Source organism: Anarrhichthys ocellatus, unplaced genomic scaffold, assembly GCF_004355925.1.
Source record: "Anarrhichthys ocellatus isolate YVR2014 unplaced genomic scaffold, GSC_Weel_1.0 scaffold3, whole genome shotgun sequence".
In the NCBI taxonomy this organism is placed as follows: domain Eukaryota; kingdom Metazoa; phylum Chordata; class Actinopteri; order Perciformes; family Anarhichadidae; genus Anarrhichthys; species Anarrhichthys ocellatus.
This window is the reverse complement of record NW_022280033.1, coordinates 8,447,796-8,471,775: the sequence shown is the minus strand read 5'-3', so window position 1 is coordinate 8,471,775 and position 23,980 is coordinate 8,447,796. Positions and strand designations below refer to the sequence as shown.

The following is a 23,980-nucleotide window of genomic DNA, read 5'->3' as shown; positions in this document are numbered from 1 at the left end:
CTCCCTCTTCTCATCTATGTCATTTCTGTCAAACTACTTGTCCTTTCTACTCAGAAATGCAATTCAACCAAAACCCAAAAGAGAAAATGACCCCCTTCTGAGTTTGGCGCAAACACCAAAACATACTGACAAGTCAGGGACAGCTCATTGTCACCCACTTACGGTGTCATGTCCAGTCGTGCATGAAGGCATACAATAACAATTAAACCTCAGTGTGTGAGCATTGCTGTTCAATTTGAGCACGTTTCTTTGTTTTCCTCTTTGTCACAATGTTTGTCTTTGCAGTGAAGGTTTAACTCTGTGACATCATATATACATATATCAATTTTTCTACAACTTTTTGTTAATTCTGTACTCACAAATCTCGTCGCAGGTTTTTGTGTGCTTTTTCCTGCAAACAGTGGGCCATTGAATGTCTGCTTGGGATGTAGGCAGCATGGAAAACATTGGGAATTTATAAAACAATTGTGGTGTTCAGATTGTGCTAAGGACCATAACTGCTTTATCAAAACCATGTGGCGGCACCCAGTGCCATGCCATAATGGCATGATTGAAAAGGAGTTAAAACTGTGGTCACAATCCACTCCGATACGACTCAAGAGAGGTCTCCAAAGTTCAGCACTGTCGATTTCATAGCAAGACCATTAACTATTCCAATACGCACATCATGCAATGGGAATGATCTGATAGAGCACGGGCTCTTTCTTCAGATTTATGCTGTCATGAATGGGCAAGGATCACCGTAACCCTGCTGCCGTTGCTGCTGTTTCTATGGTTTCAATTTATATACTGTAAACAGCAGGAAGGAGATTTGTCATAAAAGTCTGAAAGGAAAATTAACTGTACGCAGAGCAAAAAACTTTTTATCAATAAAACATTTAAATCACGTCTGTCTTCCTGTGTTTTTTCCCTCCAATACTTGCACTAATTGAGACTCAAATGGTAGTGCAGGCGACAGCGAGACAGCTAATTACCATCCTTTGTAATGAAGCAAATGGCAGACACTGTACCATGAGCCACTGTTATGAGCAACGCCCTGCTGTATACCAGACATAAAAGCAAACACAAATATCTAATTATGCCATCATCTCTCCTCGCTTTCCTGTTCTGTTGCAGACGTCGCATTAATTGGTGGCCCGCACTATTGGTCAGCTTACAATCACTCTGATGATGTGGACAATTAGAGCCGGGAGGTACTCATGGCTCATCAAGTCTGTGATAGTTGACGCATCACGTCTCATCTAAATCAAAACAAATGTTATGGAAATGCCACTGTGACATCCCAGGGCCCCGACACGGGATAAGTCCCGGCAAGAATGATCTTCATTGTGTAGACTCAGTCAAACACTGCTAATAAGGAACAGTAGGACAGCAAAAGCATGTTCAGGCACACAATACTGTGTGCAATGGGAGGTAGACGCGTTTTCATCAAAGCTCTAACCTTTTACTTTGCATTGGGAATAAATAATCATATACAGCAGGTTCAAAGACACAAAGACAGAAAAACACACACATCATGTCAGCTAGAATCAGTGATTATCTCTCCTTTCATCTAAGGCTGTGGCGACAAAGGCAAACATTTATTTTCCCCTGACAAGCTATGTAAATAAAATCTTATAAAGTGACTTTACCCTGCCAAAAAGCATTGTAGAGGTCCTTAGTTTCGTTTTATATAAAGTGGATGAACATTGTTTTCACTCCACTTTCCTCCATCTACCAAACATGCCAGACTGAGGTTAAATTATTTCAGTGTTTTGCTTTCCTGCTTGCCACTTGCATGAAGAATCAAGAACAAAGCATAGCATGAACTGACACTAAAACAGAACACTATCTTATCTGAAACAATAAATATTTTGCTTTTCTCGTGCGCTTTTAAACCCGACATCACCTCACATGCTTCTGATTTGTCATTGGATGCCTTCGCTCTTGCTATTCTGGATCCGTTTTAACCTCCCAGGCTCGCTGTCAGAGCCCCAGAGACCTTGAAACGACAAAGCTTAGCTGATCCAAATACTAAATATTTCATGACCTTACAATTACATGAAATCAAATCTAGGCAAAAGCTGTTCATTTATATTGCATTATCAAAGGGGTGGAAGACGGGGCGGAAAAGGGTCGGGAAGGGGTGAATTGGTTATATCTATGAACCGCCCGAACTCTAATTAGTCTGTGTGGCCCAAAACAAGAGAGGGAGGAATAAGTGCACGGGCACGGGATAATTAAGCGATTGTGAGTGCCATGTACGTGAGCTGTCACTCCAATCGCCAGCCATGTCACACTTGGCAACACAACCGCGACTGGGCAGCCGCCCGTCGTCTTTGATCTGGGCTCATGCATACGAAATCAGGTCAGGCTGTGGTCACACATTCACACACACAAAACACACACACACACACACACACATACACACACACACACACATACACTTTAAGCGATAGTAAAAAGAGACTCTTTACAAAAGGGCCGCAGTGCTAGGACCTTTGTTAAGGGAGACTGACAGTCAAGCATGCACAGGAAGAAAGGAAGGATAAAGGAAAGAATAGAAAAAGGGAAGAAAGGGATGAATGTGACAAGTCCAAGACTTCAGAGGGAATAGTATTTAAAACAGTGTACACACAAAAAAATAAAATAAACGGGGCTTAACTTACAGCTTCCGACTTGGGTTTGACCACTTTCATGAAGGCTCCTCTTGCCTGCGCCTCCATCATTTCTTTTTGAGTTACTTTCCTGGTGTCCAGAAACTTCAGCTGGGGCAACTTGTGCAGAACGAAGTACCTGTGGGCAAACAACAATGCACCTTTAAACTGTACCGTACTGCTGCTTTAAAAGGTCTCCTTGTAGGCCTGTTCTTAACAAAGAGACAAACATAGAATCTAAGGAAGTGACACACTAATCAAACTGACACATGTTCTAATATGTAAATACATGCATCAACAAAACTTGAAAAGAAGCCGTGTTTACTGAGATTTAATGTTGGTGCAGATTTAATGGTGATATTTTCTTGCATGTAATAACCTTCAAAGCTGATAAGAATAAGTACGACATATAAATAGCACAAAAGGAGATACAACCCGTCTGCCAGAGCTGTCATTCTGGCAGCATCACAGATATCGCTCTAAGCTTTCAGACACGCTCTTGTCTTTCATTGGTAGGGAGAGAAACGTCAAAAGATAATGGTTGGAATACATAGATGACAACAGATCCTTTCACAGGCAGGCAGGGATAGAGGAACGAGTATGTCAGGGCTGAGCTGGTAGCCAAAAAGGACATGCATGCAGCACCTAAGTGGAGGGTGAGAAAGGACGAGGGATATGGGCACAGACAAGACCTGTGCGCAAAGAACCGTGACAAATTGATGATGGCAATGGCGATGAGGGGAGATGGCAAAGCTCGTGTCAAGTTTTCATCACCTGAGGATTATAAGGAGGGGATGCAGGGATCACGTTTGGACTGACACGGAACAGAAAAATCTCCAAGCCAATTTTAAGAAACAAAACATCTGATATAGTTTGAAAGACACATAAAACAGAAAGCGTGCTTATCCACAAGAAAATAAAACAACTGATTAAAACACTAAATATGTCATATGGCCCTAAATTTCTTTTTATAGGAACATTATTAAGAGATCTTTTTCCGATAAGAGCACCAGCACTTAAGTACAAGAGGCCCCAATCCCATCCTGTGTCTCCCTCCCTGTAAAAGGACTTTGTTCAGGGCATTTCCATGATGAAATCTGAAGATGCCCTTGGGAGACATGCAGGGAGGTTATTCTCTATAGGTAACCTACCATCACAGGGTCAGAACAGATGACAAGGCTCTGTCAGCCAGCAGGGATATTAATGATTCAAACCAACCGTAGAGGGAGGATAAGAGAGCACAGGGGGGTATGGGGGAGGAGAGAGGACTGGAAGAAAAAAAAAAACTCAGACTCATACACTTTATTTTGGCAATACCAAACATGTCATAACAACAATAGGATTTTTGTTGCCCTTGGAAGTGGATGTTGGAGAGCAAACTAGATTTTGCTATTATTATACTTTCCTTAAACGTCCTTTTTTAAAGAACTCTGTAATTTGGTAGAAAATTATGGAAAATAAAGACAAGTTTCTAAGAGAATACGCATTCTGTATGATGTATGTAATCATTTATTTGGTTTTTTGTTCATTTATTTTAGCTATGATTTAATGTATTTATTTGAGTTTTATATAGTTTTAAATAGATACAATTAATAAGCAATAACTGATCTTAAACAATTCACAGAAATACATTTAACACTTATTATTTGCTTGAAACTTTGTCCTCTATATTTGTTGAATTTTACTGTATTTTGCCTGTAAATTCCAACTACAAAGACAGACACATTTTAAATGATTTTTGTTTAGCTCACCTGTTATGCACTAAATAAAAGGTGGTTACTCTGGTAAAGGTCAAACCAATAGTTGATTGGAATTACTTGAGGATATTCGATAACTCTGGGGCCCATAAAATTGTGTTTTTAAACAATCACTAACTTATATAAGAAAACAAAGAAACAAAAATAATACCTATAGACATTGTGGGGAATCATGCCATTAAAAAAAGGTTGAGTGAACATTACAGTTGGTGGTTGAGGCACCTCAGGCACAAGCTCTTTGATCTGAAACATAACCAGATTGGACAAACTGATAACTTTCCTCAAGATAAGAGGTCAAAGTATCACATAAAGACATGTTAATCTTTATACATCACAGAAACAAACAGAAGAAAAAAACAGAGGTTGAGTTACTTCTGTTATAATGTTTCACTTTTCTGAGGAGATGGTGTCCCATAAGCACAACTCTGCAAAATCAGTTACCATTGTTAACATATAATATCACAGCCTTGAACTGTTGTATTTCCACGCAGACTACACAGTGCTGTATGAATGAATACTATGTTTCTATGTCGCTGCACTAATTGGGGCACCGATGCAACGCACTAGGGTAGTTCACTTGAGAGACCAAGAGCTCCCGAGGCATTGGGCTGGGTATTTATTGCCCAAGGCCAGTGCTGTCACGACCTGCATACAGCCTAACCTTGTCAGACATGAAATCTGCATCACGCTCAAATTGATGTTTTACTATGTGACACATTATGAATATTACATTACAGGATCCTAGACGTTGTCAGTCAAAACAGAACAGCTTTCCTCACCAGCAAGATAAGCATGCGAGCAGAGGGGAAAGGGGGAGAAGGGGAGGCAAAGTGAGAGAGGGGGGGGGGAGAGAGAGAAGAAAGAGAGAAGAAAGATTATTCAAGAAAGGCATGGGTGGTAAATGATTAATAGGCAACGCAGAGTCAGAAACAAGCACTTAGGGCTGAAACAGACAAAAGAGAGTATGCTTTTCGCCTTTTATCGCATTTCATGTAAAGGACCCTGACAAATGGTGGTCATATTGCATGGCTTGAGGCCTAGCTTGATGTTTAATGCATCATCTGCTCTGGTAAGGTAGGGTAGTAAACACTCATTTGTGGTGGTGACTAGTCACACATGAAATCCATTTTGCAAACTGGAGTGTAGAGGGGCCAGTTGACAAAGCTTTTAGAGTGATGTGGTTGAATCCACAGTCTGCGAGTGAAATTTAGGAGGCTGGATGTTTTAAAAAAAAGGAACATCTCCAAATCCATTACTTACAAAAAGCTATGACTCTGAATAGCTTAGTATCAAAACTGTCTGAAATATAAACACACCCACACTGAACATTATCTATCCATCTATCTAAACGGGTCAGAGTGATATCTGTTCCTTATTTATGTATAACATCACCACAGTCCATGCTGTAACTGACCTGTATCTCTGGTAGTCGTCCTCATCGTTATCCGGGCTGACCAGCTGGTTGGGGCAGGCCTCATTTCCCAGCAGGCTTAGGTACACCAGTGACGGGGTCACATCAGCCAAGTGTTCCAGCAGGGCCTCGATATCAGTCAGGTGTCAAAGGGCGGATGTCAAGGACCTAACGCTGTTAATTACATTAGCATTTACTACCCGCACAGCCCCTTCCGTGCCTGTCTGCACTAAAACACGTCACTGTCAAATTTACCGAAGTGCTCAAAGGGGTTAGTCACTGGCTTTGTGAGACTGGGCAGACAGAGGGGCAATTTAAGGTGCAGGCTTTGGCATATAGTAGTGACACAATTTGGCTGCTGCTCTCTCTCCCTTTCTCTCGATCCCTTTCATTTCCTCGGTGGCCGGGTGCAGAACAGTGACAAAATGATGGATGCCCTGTGGTTCAAACAGTCCTTGCTTCCCAGAGCCGTGCTGTGGAAAACTTTTGCGAAACGTGGAAAAAACAAACAGCCCCTAAGCAGGCACATTCATCACTAATACATTCACTTGGAAAATTGAGCCCCAAAGTGTCAAAATACAACTGCACTAATGCAGTGCTCGAGCTTTAAAATGGCACTGTGCCACGACAGGATGTACATAATTGGCCTATTAGCATGTGCCGACCACTTCACAACCAAACTCAGCACACAGTCCCAGACGCACACTTCAAGGAGCCCCAGTTTTAATGTTGACTCTGGAAATGTGTGTGTGTGTGTGTGAATGTGGGGAATGAGAGTGAACATCGTTACCCAGCAGGATCTGCATAACCAGAGGAAAACAGGACACATTGCGAAACCTGTTCTGAAGCTTAGACGGGAAGTTCACACATTTCTGACTGATCATAAACAGCCTCGCAATGTGTCTATGCCTAGAATTTAGGGTGGTTGTGCGGAGCTCTGTTTTTTAAACGTGTTTACTTCAGGTGGAAAGTAGAACACACAGAGCCGCTATAATCTATGGGCCAAAATGCGAGTGTTCTAGTGTGTTTAGTGACAAATTAATTTGTGATTTATTTTATTTCAGTGAGTTAAAGAAGTGTAATTATGCATAATAGATCCAAATATCAAATATCCTGATTTGATTCTTTATCATTTAAAATAACAGCAAATACACCACAAAAACATTATGTCTCATTCTATGGATTTTCGGCTAGTTTTAATCCTACACTCTTTATTCCCTTTAAAAATAAAACACATCTGTTATGTTGACTCTAAAATCTGATTCCACTAGAGGTCCCTGTGGTTCAGAAACTAGTTCTGTGTGGGGCTCTGTGACAGCCAAGTTCCTCTTCTCTCATGTGAAACACACAGCGCTCCCTACAAAAGCACAACATTCAAAACTGGTTCTCTGAGACAAGTGCAAGTTGCATCAACATATGAATGTAAACAAAATACACTGTTGATTCTGATACTGATGTATGTGATATGTCTGGAGAGTAAAATGCAAATCAAAATGAGAAATGGTTTAGTGGAGTGATTAGTGTGAAAGGATATTTGGTTCTTATTGAGTGTAAGGGTGTGGAGGTTGGGTAACCTGGGCAACAGGAGGTCATTTCCAAGCAGATTGTTGTCAACGACCAGCTCTTCCAGCACAGTGAACATTTTGAGACCCGCCAGTGACCTGCAAAAGATAAGGCAACAGGAAAACTGTTACGGCTCTAAATCTGGTCAGCTGTTATTGTGCAGAAATATATATTTCAGCCTCCCCTCTTTCATACGCCGGGAGTGTATGGGTCTGGGCCTGTCAGGGAAGTGAATGACAAGAATTAGTGGTGCTGAGCTCCCCTGGCATGGTGAGGCATCCTTCAGCGGCTGGCAGGATGAGGGATGGGGGTCACTTGTGAGTAGCCAGGATTCAAAACAAAAGGCTTCAGAAATGCGGCGGGCAGGATGAATTTGTCAATGTCTTGTGCCTTGAGGCGCCCAGTTTCGCCTGACCCTAACCCTCCATTCCCAAGACAAATCACTCTGTCACAGTTCACCTTCACTCCCCAGACACAAATTTAACTTGTCATCCATCATTTTCACAGAGGAACCAGAATACACTCGCAATCACAGATGGAATGGAAGGGGAAACTTTTTTGCAACTCTACCGCGATAGGGGTTAGTGTTGGGATTTTAAGATCAAAGGATGTTTTTCTTTAAGGAGGAATTTTGCCTTTCCGCTTCTTTTTTTTGACAAATTGCAAAGAGGGGTGAAGGGTCATCTCAACTCTTTCCCTCTCTGTCTCTCTCACACACACACACATACACATTCACACAGGCATTAACATGATGGAGGGAGGTGTTAGGAGTAATGTTAGGGCCCTGTAAAGTTCAAGTCATGGAAGGTGCACAAAGGCAATGTGTGTGTTGTCTAATCCTTCACACTGTCAGCATGCCATGTTAACGTGTCCTGGGTGACTTCATTGGCATTTAAATCTGCCAGAACTTGACACATACCGACTGTACACTTCTCAGGAATTATTCCTCAGAGTTAACACAACGGGTATTTTTTATTTTAACACAGTATTTTTAATTATTAAATATAATTTCAAGATAGAAATGATTTACTCCAAGCTCAAAATGTTCTAAATTATATTGTAGAGCATGATTCTAATTCTAAAAGCGAACAGCTCACCTTGACATAAGCAGTGTCACATTGCAACATGACAATCTCAAGGTACAGTCAGGTCTTCACACAGCTGCAGTGTGAACTATTGCTCCTTTCTAGATCTGCCTAGTGTCAATGGCTGCCATAACACATACCAACTTGGAGCTATGTAAATATAACACCTCCATCATCACAATCTGCAAATGTATGGCAAAAAGCAATAAGCTTGATGGGGGCAGGGCAAAATAGGCAGAAACATTTATTATGTAAACTTAACTACAAAGTAAGGAAGGAATAAAAAATAAATAAAAAGATGATTGCAATGCAGTGCACGAATATACACCTGGCTCTATTAAAATGTTGACTTGTCAGTGGTTAGCCATGTATTACACCCTTTTAGTTTGCCACACCAACTGCTCCATTTGCGGTTTCTTGGGGGCTTTCTCTGGCCAATCAGCTTGAACTCCAAGTATACGTAGTTCCTGGCCCAAAAACACACATAGATGCACAGAATGGACACACTGGCAGCAACTTTGAACTACAAAGCAACATGATCTTTCATCTTTGCATCTTTCTTCTTGCGTGGAAAATGACAAATAAGCGATACGCTGTAGACTTGCGACTGAGGCGGAGTGAGCTGCCTCATTTCAAAAGACATCAACCTTTTGCAAACACGCACACTTGATACCCACAACAACAGCTGACAGCACCTAGCCAGTGTGCTGGCAAATCCGCTAGCTGACAACCTCTTATCAGGTCTGATTAATGCATTGGCAAGATGGATGAATAGAGAGATGTGCCAGTTTTATGAAATCCTTCTCTGGTTTCTTTTTTTTTTTCTCCCCCCGTGGTGCTTCTCATTTATGAAAGCAAAAAGACCCATTAAGCTAGAATACTTAAATCTATAGAGATGGGAAAACTCATGAACCCCATAAGAATTTATGCTTTTTTTTGTTTCTCTTTGATCAGTTTATTGTTGTTTGTCGTGCAGATTTTTCATGATTTTCACTGGAATTGTTTTTTGAATGGCCCAAACTAGCAATTATAAAACAAACTTTACATTTCTCAGCAGACAGGGAATATGGTACAACATGCAATTAATCTGTGAGGCTAATGTATAGTTAGGCACACACCTTATTGGATAAACATTATTGCATTTTCTGTGAACAGAGGTTGCTAACTAACTCTTGCCACCTGTAAGTGTGTGTGCGTGTGTGTGCGTGCATGCGTGCGTGTGTGCGTGTGATGGGCTGCAGTCCTGTGGGTTATGTTATTAGCTGCTCGGTTAAAAGGAGCCGCATGGCACAGGAGGGAGCCTTATTAATTGTTGTTTTCATGTCACCACTGCTGCGTGCACTGGCTGATTTAATCAGTTAAATTCACAGCCAGGGGAGAGCCACTGACTCCCATCCAGCATTAAATACAGTGTGGGGATTGAACTTCTAATACTTTTCAGCCTTCTGTGCTCCCTCTGCAGATTTCCATTGCTGGTTTCATTACTTTTTATAAGCTTTCTTGTTTTAATGTGTGGCTTGGAAAACTAACAAAGTTCAAGCACTGCAGTAAAAGTACTTCACTTCTTTAAAATAAATGAAAAGAAGGGCAGCCTTTGCTATTAACAAAACTAATGAGCATAATCGACTTGAGTCGCAGTGCTGTAGAGGTTTGGTAAATGGCAAACACAGGCATAACACACATGTAACACACACAGGACATGTTTTTCTAATGTTAGTACAGTTTGATGTAACTCACCGTCTTCAAAATATGTTGTGATGATAGTGATAATGACAATATTCAGTAATGTATCTTTAGTTCCAGTGCAATGGTAAATACTACTACTACTACTACTACTACTACTACTACTACTACTACTACTACTACTACTACCATTGTTGGCTTGTTTCATACATCTGATAATGTAATTTATATTCATGTATATCATTAGCTATGAAAATCAATTTACGAAAAACAATGGAGGAAATCTTACAAATGCTATATGAAAAATAATTTACTCACATCATATTGTGTCACCTAATTGTACAAATTTAAATAATTGTGATTTCCTTAGTAACGTGTGATCTAATGCGTTTTCTTAAGCCTCTAACTAGCAAGAGAGAGAGAGAGAGACAGAGACAGGCGGTGGCTTTAACGAGGTGAGGCGATGAATCCTCTTCTTGTTAAGATAATTATGATCAGCCTCATTGTCAGAGCTAATACTTCAGGCTGTCTTTACGCTTTGCCTACCACTTAGCCTGTGTAAGCTCAGCATCATACATCATACGGCCCTGTGTGCATCAGTGTGTGTGCTTTTGAGCTTACATAAGTAGTGCATGTATGTGTTGAAATCCCCATTATCTGCTAAGATTCGGCCTACTGAGCACACAGAGCACATATACAAATATTTAGCTGGAGCAGAAACTCAGCACAGGAAGCAGGGAACTATGTGAGACACCAGACAAGGACGCTGGAGAGAGACACTGACCCAGAGAGCAGCCCTGCCGGATCAATACACTAATACTAATGCAGACACAGTGATTGATGAACCACTGCTGACAACAGAGGGAAGAAAACTCTCGACCATTATTGGCTGAAATGTCAGTCACTCCTGCCAATGGTGTGTGCCATTGTCATGTCATATATCCTCAAGCAGCAGATGAAAAAGCGCGTGTTACACAGTCTCGCTTATTATGTCCGCTGTTTTTGAAACTGCTGCCTGAATGAATCTAAATTTTTTTGAGGTCCAATGTGGAGTACTTCTGAGCCATTAAATACAGAGCTATAATGTAAAACAAGCTCAAAGTCTTCCCAATTACCGAAATGGTGAAAGAGATCACATCACAGAGGCCACATCCCTGCAGATAGCACAGCAATACTGAAAAAGCTCCTGAGTCTAACGTATAGCAAAAACACACACACACACAAACACTTTGAAAAGCTGGAGAGCCCTCACAGGTGCAGTCCACAGTTAAAGGGCTGATGTCCTCTCAAGGGTCACAGTTGTGCCGAAAAGCAATGCACTATTATTCTAAACGGCCGGCCAGAGCTGCAGAGTGACAGGCATAATGACGTCCAGTTCAGAAGGCAACAGATAAATGTTTGATGAATTGACCAATACTTGGGCCATGATGGCCTTCATATGTGCATAATGGACTATTCAGAGCACACTTCAGATTGCCTGCCAGGATAAGGTACTGTAATGAATGGGAAAAGGAACTGGACCTGGGCAACCCAGTATGTGGACTGGCTTTAATAAACTTAATAAGAAAGGTGAATGGAAGAGAGGGAGGACGGAGGCTGGAGAGCCATTCAGCCTAAAATAAGAAACATTATGATATTTCTTGCCACCCTGTGCAGTGCAAAGTATCTCTTAATCTTGATCAGTAATATAGCAAATTAGCCATGTTACCAAATTGTGCAATTAAAGTAATTATCCAACAGTTCTCAATAGAACTCTTATTTTAGGAATCAAGTCTTATTACCATTATATAACTGCATCAATGTGCATTATTTTGTCCTGTTTACTGACACTTTTTGAAGAAATGCATTTGAATTAATAAACAAATGCAGTGGAAATAAGTTTATTTCCACCAATCTTTAGATATGTTTTCTTGTGTTAATGTTAAAAACGATACTGAATGACTTGATAGAGCTGATGTTTTTGTAACAGAGTGGTTGTGAGTGTGGAAGGCCTACAGTTATAAAGCTTTGTGTCAATAAAGGAAGAATTGAGGATAACATACAACCTATTAATACACAAGTATCCATTAGTTCAACACAGCTGCATTTCATCACTCTAACCCAAAACAAAAACACGAATAGACATTAAAAAAATACCAAAATGCAGCATCAAAACACTATCAGGATTAGCTCGTGGTAAATAAGATGGCATTATCTGTAAAGCAAATGAATGCCTTGCAACCCCTCAAGCCCCCCAACATCCCTCCTACCACCTCCACACAGCGCTGATCAGGTCTGTTCCAGCACTCTTCCCTCCAGCTACAGTTTATGGCCTATACGTGTCTCTGTACATGCATCTCTGATGGCGATGGGGAATTAGTCAATATCTGTCTCTATCTCCCCCACAGCTCTCCCTTTCTCACCCCCCCCTATCTCCCTCACATGTAGACAGTCAATGCTCCGTGTGGCACGTCTCTCTCTGTATTGCCAGGCCTCAGGTGGCAGTCATTTAAAGATCACACGTCCAGGACACACATAGCCTTCCCTGAATGCATGTCAATTCACACATGGGAAGGGGATTACATGTCTCCTCCTAGGCAGCTGCAAATTACTATTAATGGCAATGCAAATCATTAGAGTACGTTTGGCGCCGCCAGCAAATCTGTTCTTTATGTGGGTTCACTCTTAATCTGTTCTGAATATTGCACTATGCTTGCTCCTGATAGCCTATGTGTAGAGCATCACTAGCTACAAAGCTGTCAATTGGAGGTGGCATGCCAGATTGAACTTTACACAGCGTTACATCATTTGCAAAACAAAAATATATATTTTTAGAGAGCATAAACAAATTCAAGCAAGAAGAAATCTGTGAAATACAATTAGCAAAGTTTTTGTTGATGAAGAAGTTGAATAGCATCGCTCATTACTGGGTGCTATATGAGGTTATTATGTGAGAAGCGCAGATTAATTTGTTGAAAATGTCTACGCCATGGTGCGTCTGTTGAACGTTTAAAGCTAGCTTCGGTGTGTTTGAATGATAATACCAGTGTGGATCCTGCAGTGTCTGAGTTATAGACTATCCCCGTGGATATTTCCTGCTGAGTGTGTGAGGTTAATATTCTCTCTCAATGTCATTAGCGCTGACAGAGGGGCTGAGAGCACTGTGAATCAGACAGGGACTGATCCTGTCACTTCACACACATACACAGACACGCACACACAAACAGTCAGGGCCAGACAAAATCAAAGCAACTGTACTGAGGTCAGCACCTGGCCTCATGCTTCCCCTTGCATCTCCAATCCCTGTCTGATTAATGACGCTGGATCAACCCTGGCCAAGGGATAAGGACTTGACAGACATTCCTCCATAAGCCTTGCTTGACCCCGGTTTGGCCCCGGATGAAGTCTAAGCTCCAACAATGACCCGATTGAGAGGTAGGAGAGCGTTGCCTCTTTCCCGGTGAAGAAAGAAATGGAGAGATCCCTGCAAAAAAGGTGGACGTCTCTTTTGAAGTTTCAGCAAATGAGGTTTGTCACAGACTGACAGCTGCTTCCAATGTACAACACTAAATTGTACACTGTGAAATACATCACCAGAGAAGGGAGGCAAGCAGTATTGCTCGTAAGGGCCGGGCTCCTTTCAGAGCCTACACAGCACTTCCCTCCTCATAGTACCTGGACTGTGCTCAAAGTATGGCCATGTGTCTTGTGAATGTTTGTATTGAAAGATTAGTTGTCTATCAACATGACGAACACCCTCCTCTCTCAGTGAGCAGGAGCTGAAAATCAATTCACTGATGGCTTCTCAGTCAGCGAGGACATCAATGCGGCACAAACAAGCAGACACAACCTCTCATGCATGCTACACAGCGTCACACATCTTTAAGTGTGTATAATAACATTACAGTGACAGGGTCAATCAGCCTATGGTATACTCCACATTACACAATTCGTTTTTCATGGATAAAAGAATGCACAAAACTAGAATGCGTCTACAGAATATGTAACTAGAAATGAACTCATGTACTCTTGCAATGAAATAAAGGAACCATTAAATAATAGATGCCGCGATCTGTGAGGAAGAATCCCTCAGTGCCCTGTCTGCCTGTACGCTCTGTCATTACAGTGTTCAGGCTCAGTGCTTGTCAACATTTCCCTGAGAGGGGGAGCCATCCCGCATTACGTTTGAGTGAGTTCAACTGTCAACTGCCAGCCATTTGTATGCCTGAGCATCCACCTAATAGCAAATAATCACTACCCTGCGCTCTCTTCATGGCAAATGATCGATGTTGTCTTGAAGTCTGATGGATGACCCTGCCACAGTGATGTCCAGGCATGCATTAAAAACCACCTCTATGAAATGCCTGTCAGTCTGATGAAGCGGCTGAAAAAAAAAATAAAAATCACAGGCTTGCACATACTGACACTGAGGAACACATGCACACAGACAAAGGAGTAAATGAACAAAACGAGCGAGAGCCATGATTCGATTAAACAATAAAAAAAACAAAAGTTAATTTCCTTATATTAGTGGAACATTTTATAATGTGACGGGACCTGTGGTGTGATTGGTAGACAGCATTACTAGAGGTAGACTGCTCAAGTACCACCTGGGATGCTTCGTTTCCTCCTCTCACCCTCTCTCCCTCCTTCCCTCTCTCTAACACACAAACAGCCCCCTATTACCCCTCAGTGTTCAGATTAAAATGCACAGCACCACAATCTTTGATCTCCCACTTGCTGACACAAATCCTTTCAAGCCTCAACATTTTCCTGCAAAGGTAATTAGTGCTAATTAAAAAGTTTCGAAAGCAGTCTGCGGCTGCTGTTGACGCTGCCGCTGCTCAGGCGCGCCCTCCGTCAGATCACCCATCTACCCCCACCGCTGGTCCTGCGGAAGCGTGTGTCAGCTCTGTTCCTGCCTCTGTTGTGCAAAGGATCCCATAACTAGACGACACCAGTCAGCACAGAACGTTTGTTGATACAGGATGAAATCTGGAAGCCCAGTGAGGGGTCTAACCGGTGATTCTTCCCCCCTGACAAACCTGTGCTCTGCAGGAGAACATGTAATGACACATGTAACAAATACAAATCCCACAAATGGAACAGGTGTAGTCTGTAATTGGGATACCGTAGCTTGGGGGGGGGGGGGGCTTGTAAACATGGAGTAATTAACTTGATAAGGGATTCAATTTGCTGAAAATATCATTGCAGGGAAACATATCATTTAGAATGAACTGCAATTTGCATAATGTTAACAAATGCAAAGACTTCAAATTCTTTTGGCGTAATGAATAAACACATTAGTAATTAAAGAACTTCCTGTTTGCTGCGATTACAGTAATTTGAGATGAAGCTATAACTTGAGCAGTCCAACAGTGCTATCACTCATTCACCAGCCTGACTTATTGCTTTCATCAAGCCATTATTATAATATAATTAGCTGCCTTTCTAGCATATTATTAAGTGGCTTGCTGAGTGTCAGGTACAGAGGCGTCTCAGAATATGACACACAAAAAAGCAATATCATTCCACAATGTTTCAAAAGGATAATTACATAATCTCAGCATGGAGAGCAAACAGAAATGTGATAATTAGACAAGTATTCCTGCCAATTAAAATATCAAGCCTTGTATTTCCCCCCCCCGTGTGAATTAGAGCTTGCCGTACTTCCATGTACAAATAATAGCATTACACTGCTCATGTAAAATCGTCATAGGGAAATCAATATAACTGTAGTTACATTGACTTATGTTTTCAGTGCAGCTTGCAACACCATTCACTAGGCTGGAAGGTTTTCAGGGCCTTCTAAACCTGGTAAGGTAACGACTATATTGAGATTTTCCAAGATGACAATGAAAGCCAGCATGTTTTAGCTCTAACAAGCCTATAAATAGGCTTAATATGATTGACACGTATGAGTGCCAACAAGAAAAAGCAGAGAAACAGCAAAGTTATTGATTTGACCTTTGGGATAGTTCCTCCGTTCATCGTTGTTGTTTTTGCCTTGTCCTACACCTCGGAAGGAGATAATAGAATATGTCACCGCACAAGGCAGTTTGAAATTGAATGCCATCATTTTAATTTAAATGTTACATTCTGGGTGACATCTCCGTCAATGCTTAATTGGCACTGAATCCCAGTTTGGATGTACATATTTATCATTCAGTGTGAGACACTCAAAGACACAGACAGATATGTTACTTTGATGGGATGACAGTCAGATGTGGAAAAAAATAGAAGTGCAAATCAACAGTCGCGCTGTCAGTTAGGCTTTTTGTCACGAACTTGCATATAAACATGCATGATTAGCAACAGTGAACGAGCTATAGGCTGGAATCAGTGTTCTTGCTCCAGAAGTGTGTAAATAGTCTTATTTGGTCCAAGCAGAGCAAATAAAATCCAGAAGACAGACTTAGAAGAAAATCATAGTAAATGATGGACACCTATTGGGAGAAAACCTTGCACATTACGACAAACTGCACAGTGTGAAAGTGCAATTGCAGAATATTTGAAAGCAAGGGACAAAAGTTACTTATATAAAGTATTCACTTGTCATTTTGCAAGAGCAATTAGTATACTTATTTTAACAGTTTATAAAGATAGAAACGCTGCAGTAACACAAGATCTAGTGATTCATATACACACAGCTTTGAAAACATATCTTCGCCTTTCTGTCTCTGTAGTGCCATGATATGGCAGCTTAACAGGTATGTGATAGTCAGCCCAGTGTAAACCACAGACAGCAGTGCAGCTCCCTGAGTAAAAAAAAAAAAAGAATAAATCCCTCCCACTCTCTTTCACTTTCTCCCCTCCCCGCCTCTCTCCGTGTCTTACCGCTGGCCCATTACCTTTACTGAGTGAGGCTCATTAAAGAAGGCAAGTTGAGTCAAATCTTTCTGTAATTCAGCAGAGGTGAATTGCTGTCAACATCATTAACCGTCATTTCTCCAACTCACTTCAGTACTTATGAAGTGTTCTTTATTGTGTAATGATCCAAATCTCTTCTCTAAATCGGCCCTCTTCAAAGGCCCTGGAGGACATACCACCCATGCAGCCGCCTGACATGCTAAAGGGCCAGATTAAATGTGGCTCCGTCATTGCGTTCCTCTTTGTGCTTAAACAGATCCCGCATTTCATCCTGCGCTTCAGCTAGCAGGCAGCGTTCCTCAGAAGGAACCGGGTGGAAGAAAGATCAGCAGACCCAAAGAGTTCAGTGGAGAGAAAGGATATCGGTTTTCAAACACGGCTGTCTTGTTAATCTAGGACCATACCTTCAACGAACTTTCGCTTGGTTTGCTGCATTATGTCACCAAATTTCTGCCAATAACCTTCTTCCCTGCCTTTCGTTTTTTTAAAGACTTTTTATTGGTAGTTCATTGATCTCAGGCCATTGGTCAGGCTGGCTCCATGGCTAATTACAGTGAGAGTTGCCCTGCTTGTCATGCTAGATGTCCTCTGAGTCCTGTCTTAAGAGAAGCCCCTTTTGTGCCTCCACTATTGTGTGTCTCCTTGTGCTCAGTATCATGCTATGAGATGTCCTCAAGGCCCTGTGTTGGGGAAAGCCTCTTTTGTGCTGGCACCATTGTGTGTCCCTAGTGCTGAACCCCCTGCTAGGTAGGAACACAGACAAAGTGCAGAAGGGGGATGCTTCTCAGGGCCCTAAGACCTACAGTAAATCTTCAAACAATTTAGACAAACAAAACTGGCTGCTGTGCTGCGGTGAGAGTAGACAAGGAAAAGCAGATGAATAAGCAACATCAATTACTGGGGCTTTGACCTCCAAGCCCCCACACCATGGCACACATTTCACACCAAATCGCCCCAGATTGAAGTTGACACTGCTGGAGTAGAAACACTGACCCCTCACAAGGCTAGCGTTTCAAACTTAAGAGCAGAGAAAGGCAGGGGGGACTGACAAACTACATAGACCAAGGCCAACGTGGAGAGGAGACAAGGAGGAGGGGTATGACAAAAAAAAAAACGCATAATAGCTCCTAGTTTGTTTCAAAGTGAGACAAAATGGCTCAATTTGAGCACTTAGGGCATCGAATTGGCCCAGCTGAGGAACAAGAAGAACATGCGAGTGGACAACCGCATCAGGCCACTGATAAGGAGCCTATAAGACGAACAAAGCCAGATGTCCAACAGGCTTACCAGTGAACGTAAGTGGGACTGGACCTTAGTGCCGCTTCCCCTGAAGCCTTTTTACTCAGGCACATAAAGCCTCCCTCTACTTTGTAAGCTTGGACAAAGGTAAAATAAACACATGGTTAACATTTATTCAACACAAAGTACACTGCTCTAATTAAAAGTTCCTCAAAGATCCTTATCAAGAAAAGAGCTACCACTTTAAGTGTTATCTGACTTTCGAATGCTGCACTTCAAAAAATAGTCTATTTTCATTATTACTTTGATTGAAAAACCAAAAAAAAAGCGTCTCCAAAGGTGAGAAAAGATCATGCAATGCTATCACAGTTTGTCAATACAGTGTTAATTAATCTAATAACAATCTGCTCTGAAAAACATGCCCCATACTGACTAGAAGACATGTAGTCTAGCAGCGGCAGAGCAGCACATTGACACATTTGGGTGCATCGGGCTCTGGATAGACAGTCCTAACAATCTCCCAATTAGCCCGGGGGAAAGCAGAAAATATGTCTCAGGTTCATGGAGCAAGCGTGAAACTTAGTAATATGACATGGCATACAAAAACAGAGCAAGTCTTTTTATAGCCACATGTGAGAAAGAAGCAAAAAGAATGGAACAAAAGGGAAAAGATGCTCGTCTTTTTACCAAAGAGAAATGTTTTCAGGGTCCTTCTATTTGATGGTGGATTTAAGTGAAATGACACATGTGACAGATACCACTGTAGTAATAAAAACCATGTAGGAAACAGATGCAACAATTATCAAAGACGGGAAAGGGGGCAGACTAGAATTTATTATCAGGATGAATGTGGGAACAATCCATTAAATGAGCTTGAAACCAGTTGTATGTGCACACCCAAATGAAAACACCTTGTTGTGTACATATATTATTTGAGGATGTAATTAGTAGACCAACATGCATTCTACTCTTCTCGTTCATGCATGATACAAACAAAGGAAAGTCCTTTCTTCATGCAGAACACTGCAGAATTGGCAAAACTCAAAACATTAAAATGTATATTACATTCCCACTCTTGGACATTTCCAGTGTACTTTGTGGAGGTCATTAGCAAATTTAATAAAACCCTAAAACTAATTTTGCCTCTATGAAACAATGACACATTGACAGACAGACAAGGCGGTCTGTCAGGCAGAGCGAAGCCTATTCACAAAGAATCAAACCTGACATTATCACAAACTATTTAACCCTTCTAAAAGCTCCACATGCTTGACTAACGTATAGGACTAAAGTGTGAGCACCTGTTCCAAACAATGAAACCATTGGCATCGGTCCCCCTGATCACAGACATTCGCACAGAATGATAATGGAGCCTGCGCCAGTCAGTCAGCCGTCTTTGCAAATGGAAATCCAGAGGAAGGTGGAGATGGGAATCATTTTATCTAGTTGACACACATTACAACGGAGAATTTCAAAAGAGTAAGATGGAAGCTCTCAGGTCAATTATGGTGTCAAGGCTGTCAGCTTGCAATGAAATATATACCTTTGAAGAACACTTTACTCGAGGGATGGGGTAAAAAGGATGGGAAGACGTACTGTTTAACCCAGAGACCATATAAGAATATCAGAGATGATGGAGTAAAACGAGGCATGATAATGGACCATTTTCACTAAGCACACTTTGTCAAGAGAGACAGACTACACCCACTTCCTGAGGGGCAGTATCAAGGAATATTATTTTGGTGGCCAAAGCTTGTTAACAGCATGAGTTAAAACAAGGTGCTTGGTCATTTACAAAGTCATTAGGATAATGGGAAAAGGTGATTCATATGAATTATAAGTTACACTGGAGTGCAACCACACAGCCTTCTGTTTTTTTTAAGGATTTGAGTTTGTAAAAAATCCTGCTTGCTAAACAACCAAACTAAGTCATAGAAAACCCCTTTAAATGAGGGAAGACTTTTCAAATACACAGTAACACACACAACTGTGTTTCTTCTGTGCCTTTTTTTATTCTAGCCTCCAAATGTAAATGTCCTCAGCCTCTGTTCGAGATATAAAATACTAACCTTGAGACAGTGAATGACAGAGGGAATTATGGGTAATTGTAGTGTCAGAAAGGGAGACAGCTGTATGATGAGATTCTGTGTCATTTAGACAATCAGAAACTTAAGAGGCAGTGTGACACATTTCTCCCCCTCCATCCGACAAGGCTCCTGACATGGCTGGTGATAATTTCCAGGAGAGAGAAAAAGAAGAGACAGAAAAGAGTGAGTGGAGAGAGCACAAATGAAAATGGAAGTCAGAAAAAAGGTGTGATTTCTCCTCTTCCATATGCAGCGTGGGCCAAGTGATAGCCTGTGTGCTGCATTCATTGCCGGAATCAAGATGAAATATCCCCTTACATGTCAACCTGCCATCCAGATAAGAGGTGTCTGAAGCTCTGTATGAGATTAATACTCCCCAGCTAAAAATGACACAGGATGTGAAGCGGGACTTTTGATCTCTGTGTGGTGAAGCTACTTCAGCAACAGTACAAGACTTACCGAAGATACATATTTCCCAGTGAGGTCAGACATGTGCACGGACAAGCACCGACAAATAAAAAACATAGCTTACATCATGTTTTGAACCACAAATGGAGAATAACATTAAGTGCAGTTGTCAGTTTACACACGTTCAGTGAGGCCATAACGAATGGGAGATAAATGAAAGGATGAAATGCCTGTCTACATAATGAATTCAATAAAAGCAACATTGTCAGCTTTGTCACATTTCAAAAAGCGGTGACATGTAATTACAGTTATTTGTAGAAATAGCCTTCATTATCATCAGTGAGGGTCCTTCCGTTTTAACCACGGGAAAAAAGCAACAACCTTCTAATGGAATTACCCTATGATATTGTAGTCTTGTGTAAGAGGTAACATTTCCAGGTCTTGTCAAAGGATACAAAATGAGTGTAGCTCTGTTTAGCAAAATATCAAATAGGAGTAAACTGTAATTTTTAGCATGCATTCATCCGTGTACATAGTTGATGTTTAACAAGGTCTTTCAAAGGGTCTCAATGAGAAGCAAAACTGTTGCTAATGCATTTTGAATAACAATCTACAATGGCTTTCCTAACTGCTTGTTAGGCTGCAGTACCACAAGCAACTAAATAAATCTGTATCTTGAAAGTGGAATCAATATAATTGACCCCATACCAATGCCTTTGTTAAATTCTAAGTATATATATTAATTTCTTTGTAAAGTAAAACAGCAGCAGTACTACGGCGACTAAGTTACGTTAATGCTTAGAAACACATAGAAAGTAATGAGTGGGATGATGAACAGCTAGAGGTTAAAGCAGAGCTAGATAGTCGTCTAAAACTTGGAAGGTATCTTTAGGTTCTTGGCGATTTCTGTTGTCCTCCACATTATCATAACCTGGCCTGCGACACATGTAAACACCATAACTCAATAAGACTAATGTAGTTAAGGTTGTGTTCAGATTATGAGAAACCCAGTTAATATTTCTGTCTGAAGCCAGATTTATGCATCTCCATCAGGGTGTTGCAGAGGCTACATAACCCCGTAGCTCCCCTAGAGGTACAGTAATTACATTTACCGTAGTTGCACATCCAACCTATGGAGACAACAGCTGTGATTGGTCAACTTGAGGTACTAGCACTTGATCATTGTTGATAGTGAAAACAACAAGTTTAAGATAGCCAAAGTAATTGTCTACCAACTAGACAAAGGTGGTATTTACAGGTAGGCAATAATTGCACAACTCAACAGTCCACTAATAGCTATGTAGGTTGTATGTAAGTAGACTTTCTGGCAAACCAATTTCCAGTTCAAACTTTCCCACCATTGTTCTCTACAAAAAGAGTAAAGGAAAGATACAAAATGATTACTACACATCAAATAAAGAATATACAGCATGTACTGATAGTGTATCGCAATAATCTACTGTAGCAGTGGGGCGACAATCAACAGGTTCCATCCACTGAACTATAATTAGTTCTTATGCCTAAGGCATCAACAGAGACCTGCCAGAACACCACAAAAAAACTACAAATTTGGCTTTACTTTGATGCATGTGACACTTTTTGCCTTCAGATGGCCTCAGTGGCCTTTCGGGCATATATATATATTCCATCTTCTTTGCATAGTTGGACCAATCCACAACCACAGCCAAAACCCTAAAGTGGAAAGTTAGAGGCAGTGCTCAACCTCCATCACGCGGCTGAATTCGGAACCAACTTCTTTCCCTTGTATTAGAATTGACCGACTTTTCAGGACACACCGGTTGACTTACTTCTTATACATATACTGTATGTATTGTATCTACAGGTACCAAAGCAAATGTGTAGACGTTAAACCAAGTTTAACTGTGTAATACTGCCAGGAGTTATTCTAAAAATGCAAACAAACATTACACAGTACATAACAATAAAAAAAAAAGAATTTTAGAGAAAAGCAGAACCATTTCAAAGAGGTCCTGTAAACCTGTTATTAGTTTGATGAATTTATTATGAAGCAGTTATAACTAAGATATTGACATGCAATTGATCTTGCAATGGCATTAATCCATTTTAGTTAAAAATAGCAGTATAAGGACCATGCGTAGGGCTACAAAATATATTTTGAGAATGTGGTCTATTATGAGGCATTACTGGTTAGCTTATAATCATCATCACCATTGTTGTTAAAAGGATCAAAGGATCTTTAAAGAAATAGACATAAGGTCGGAAACACTGTCAAAACCTAAATGTCTGAAGCCCAACACAAAGAACTGCTGTTGTTGGAAGACAGATAGTAGAGAGGGGGGGGGGGGGGGGGGGAGAGAGAGAGAGAGAAAGTCCTTTCTTTTCTCCCTGTTTTATTCCCTCCTATTTTTTCTTCCCCCCGTTCTGCAGTTGTGTGTCCTGACCTTGCAGCTTCTATGGCCCATCCATCTTGGGCTGCTTAGCCATTTCGCTGGCTTCATACTGCGCAGATTAACACAATTCATCACCACAATCATCCTCCATTCATCACCCTTTCCAATGAATGTTTTGACATCCAGTTAATTTTCTGCTGATGATTTATCAAATTATAATTACCATGCTCTGAAGGGCTCATTTATTATGTTGATACATGATAATGATGCCAAAGTGGATTGAATTTTAAGTAAGTTCTCCCTGCGATTATAACATATGCGTTATTGTGAATAATGCTTTGCGATTTGATTCTTTACAGCCTGGAAATTCCTGAGACAGTCCTAATGTTATAAAAATCAATGCAAAAAAAGGAGACAAAGTGAGACTGTTAATTCATTTTTTTCACAGAACAAATTGTTTGGCTGGGGTGCAGCGAGCATGAAGAGATTCAATTAGATTCAGAGCTCCCATCTTGGATGCTCAGTAATTAAAGAGTGCACTAATTCAATCAGGGGGTAGGACTCGGGCAGAGGCAGTTAGGCTGTTTCTTAATAGGTTATAGGTTATTTCTCACATACTGCCCTCATAGGCACTTCATTAGCCTTCTGCTTTACAATTCACTCAGCTTTTCAGCCTCATTATTATCCAGGTTTATTAAAATCCAATGGCTGCCTATCTGTTTCTATCACTGAGGAGCTGACCGGCCTAATGCACTGGGTCACTGTTAAGGGCAAACACACCAACTGCTGTTTATGAGCAGTTAAAGAGGAATAGTAATGGCTATTTTCTTTCTCCAACAGTATTACTAAACAGTGGTTAGAGCTGAGCCAGTTTGAGTTTTGTAAAGCTC

The 23,980-nt window shown here is 41.1% G+C and overlaps 1 protein-coding gene across 3 annotated transcripts in view; it reads right to left on the bottom strand.

Annotated features, from left to right (window-relative positions):
* Positions 1–23,980, bottom strand: part of lrmda (leucine rich melanocyte differentiation associated) — a 189,443-nt gene that overhangs the window by 55,909 nt on the left and 109,554 nt on the right. For all 3 annotated transcript variants that reach the window (XM_031877238.1, XM_031877245.1, XM_031877254.1), the window contains exons 3-5: positions 7,339–7,465; positions 5,808–5,947; positions 2,649–2,775 (exon numbers count right to left, since the gene is read on the bottom strand). In XM_031877238.1, coding sequence (XP_031733098.1) covers positions 2,649–2,775; positions 5,808–5,947; positions 7,339–7,465 — 394 coding nt within the window. The remainder of the gene's footprint in view (positions 1–2,648; positions 2,776–5,807; positions 5,948–7,338; positions 7,466–23,980) is intronic.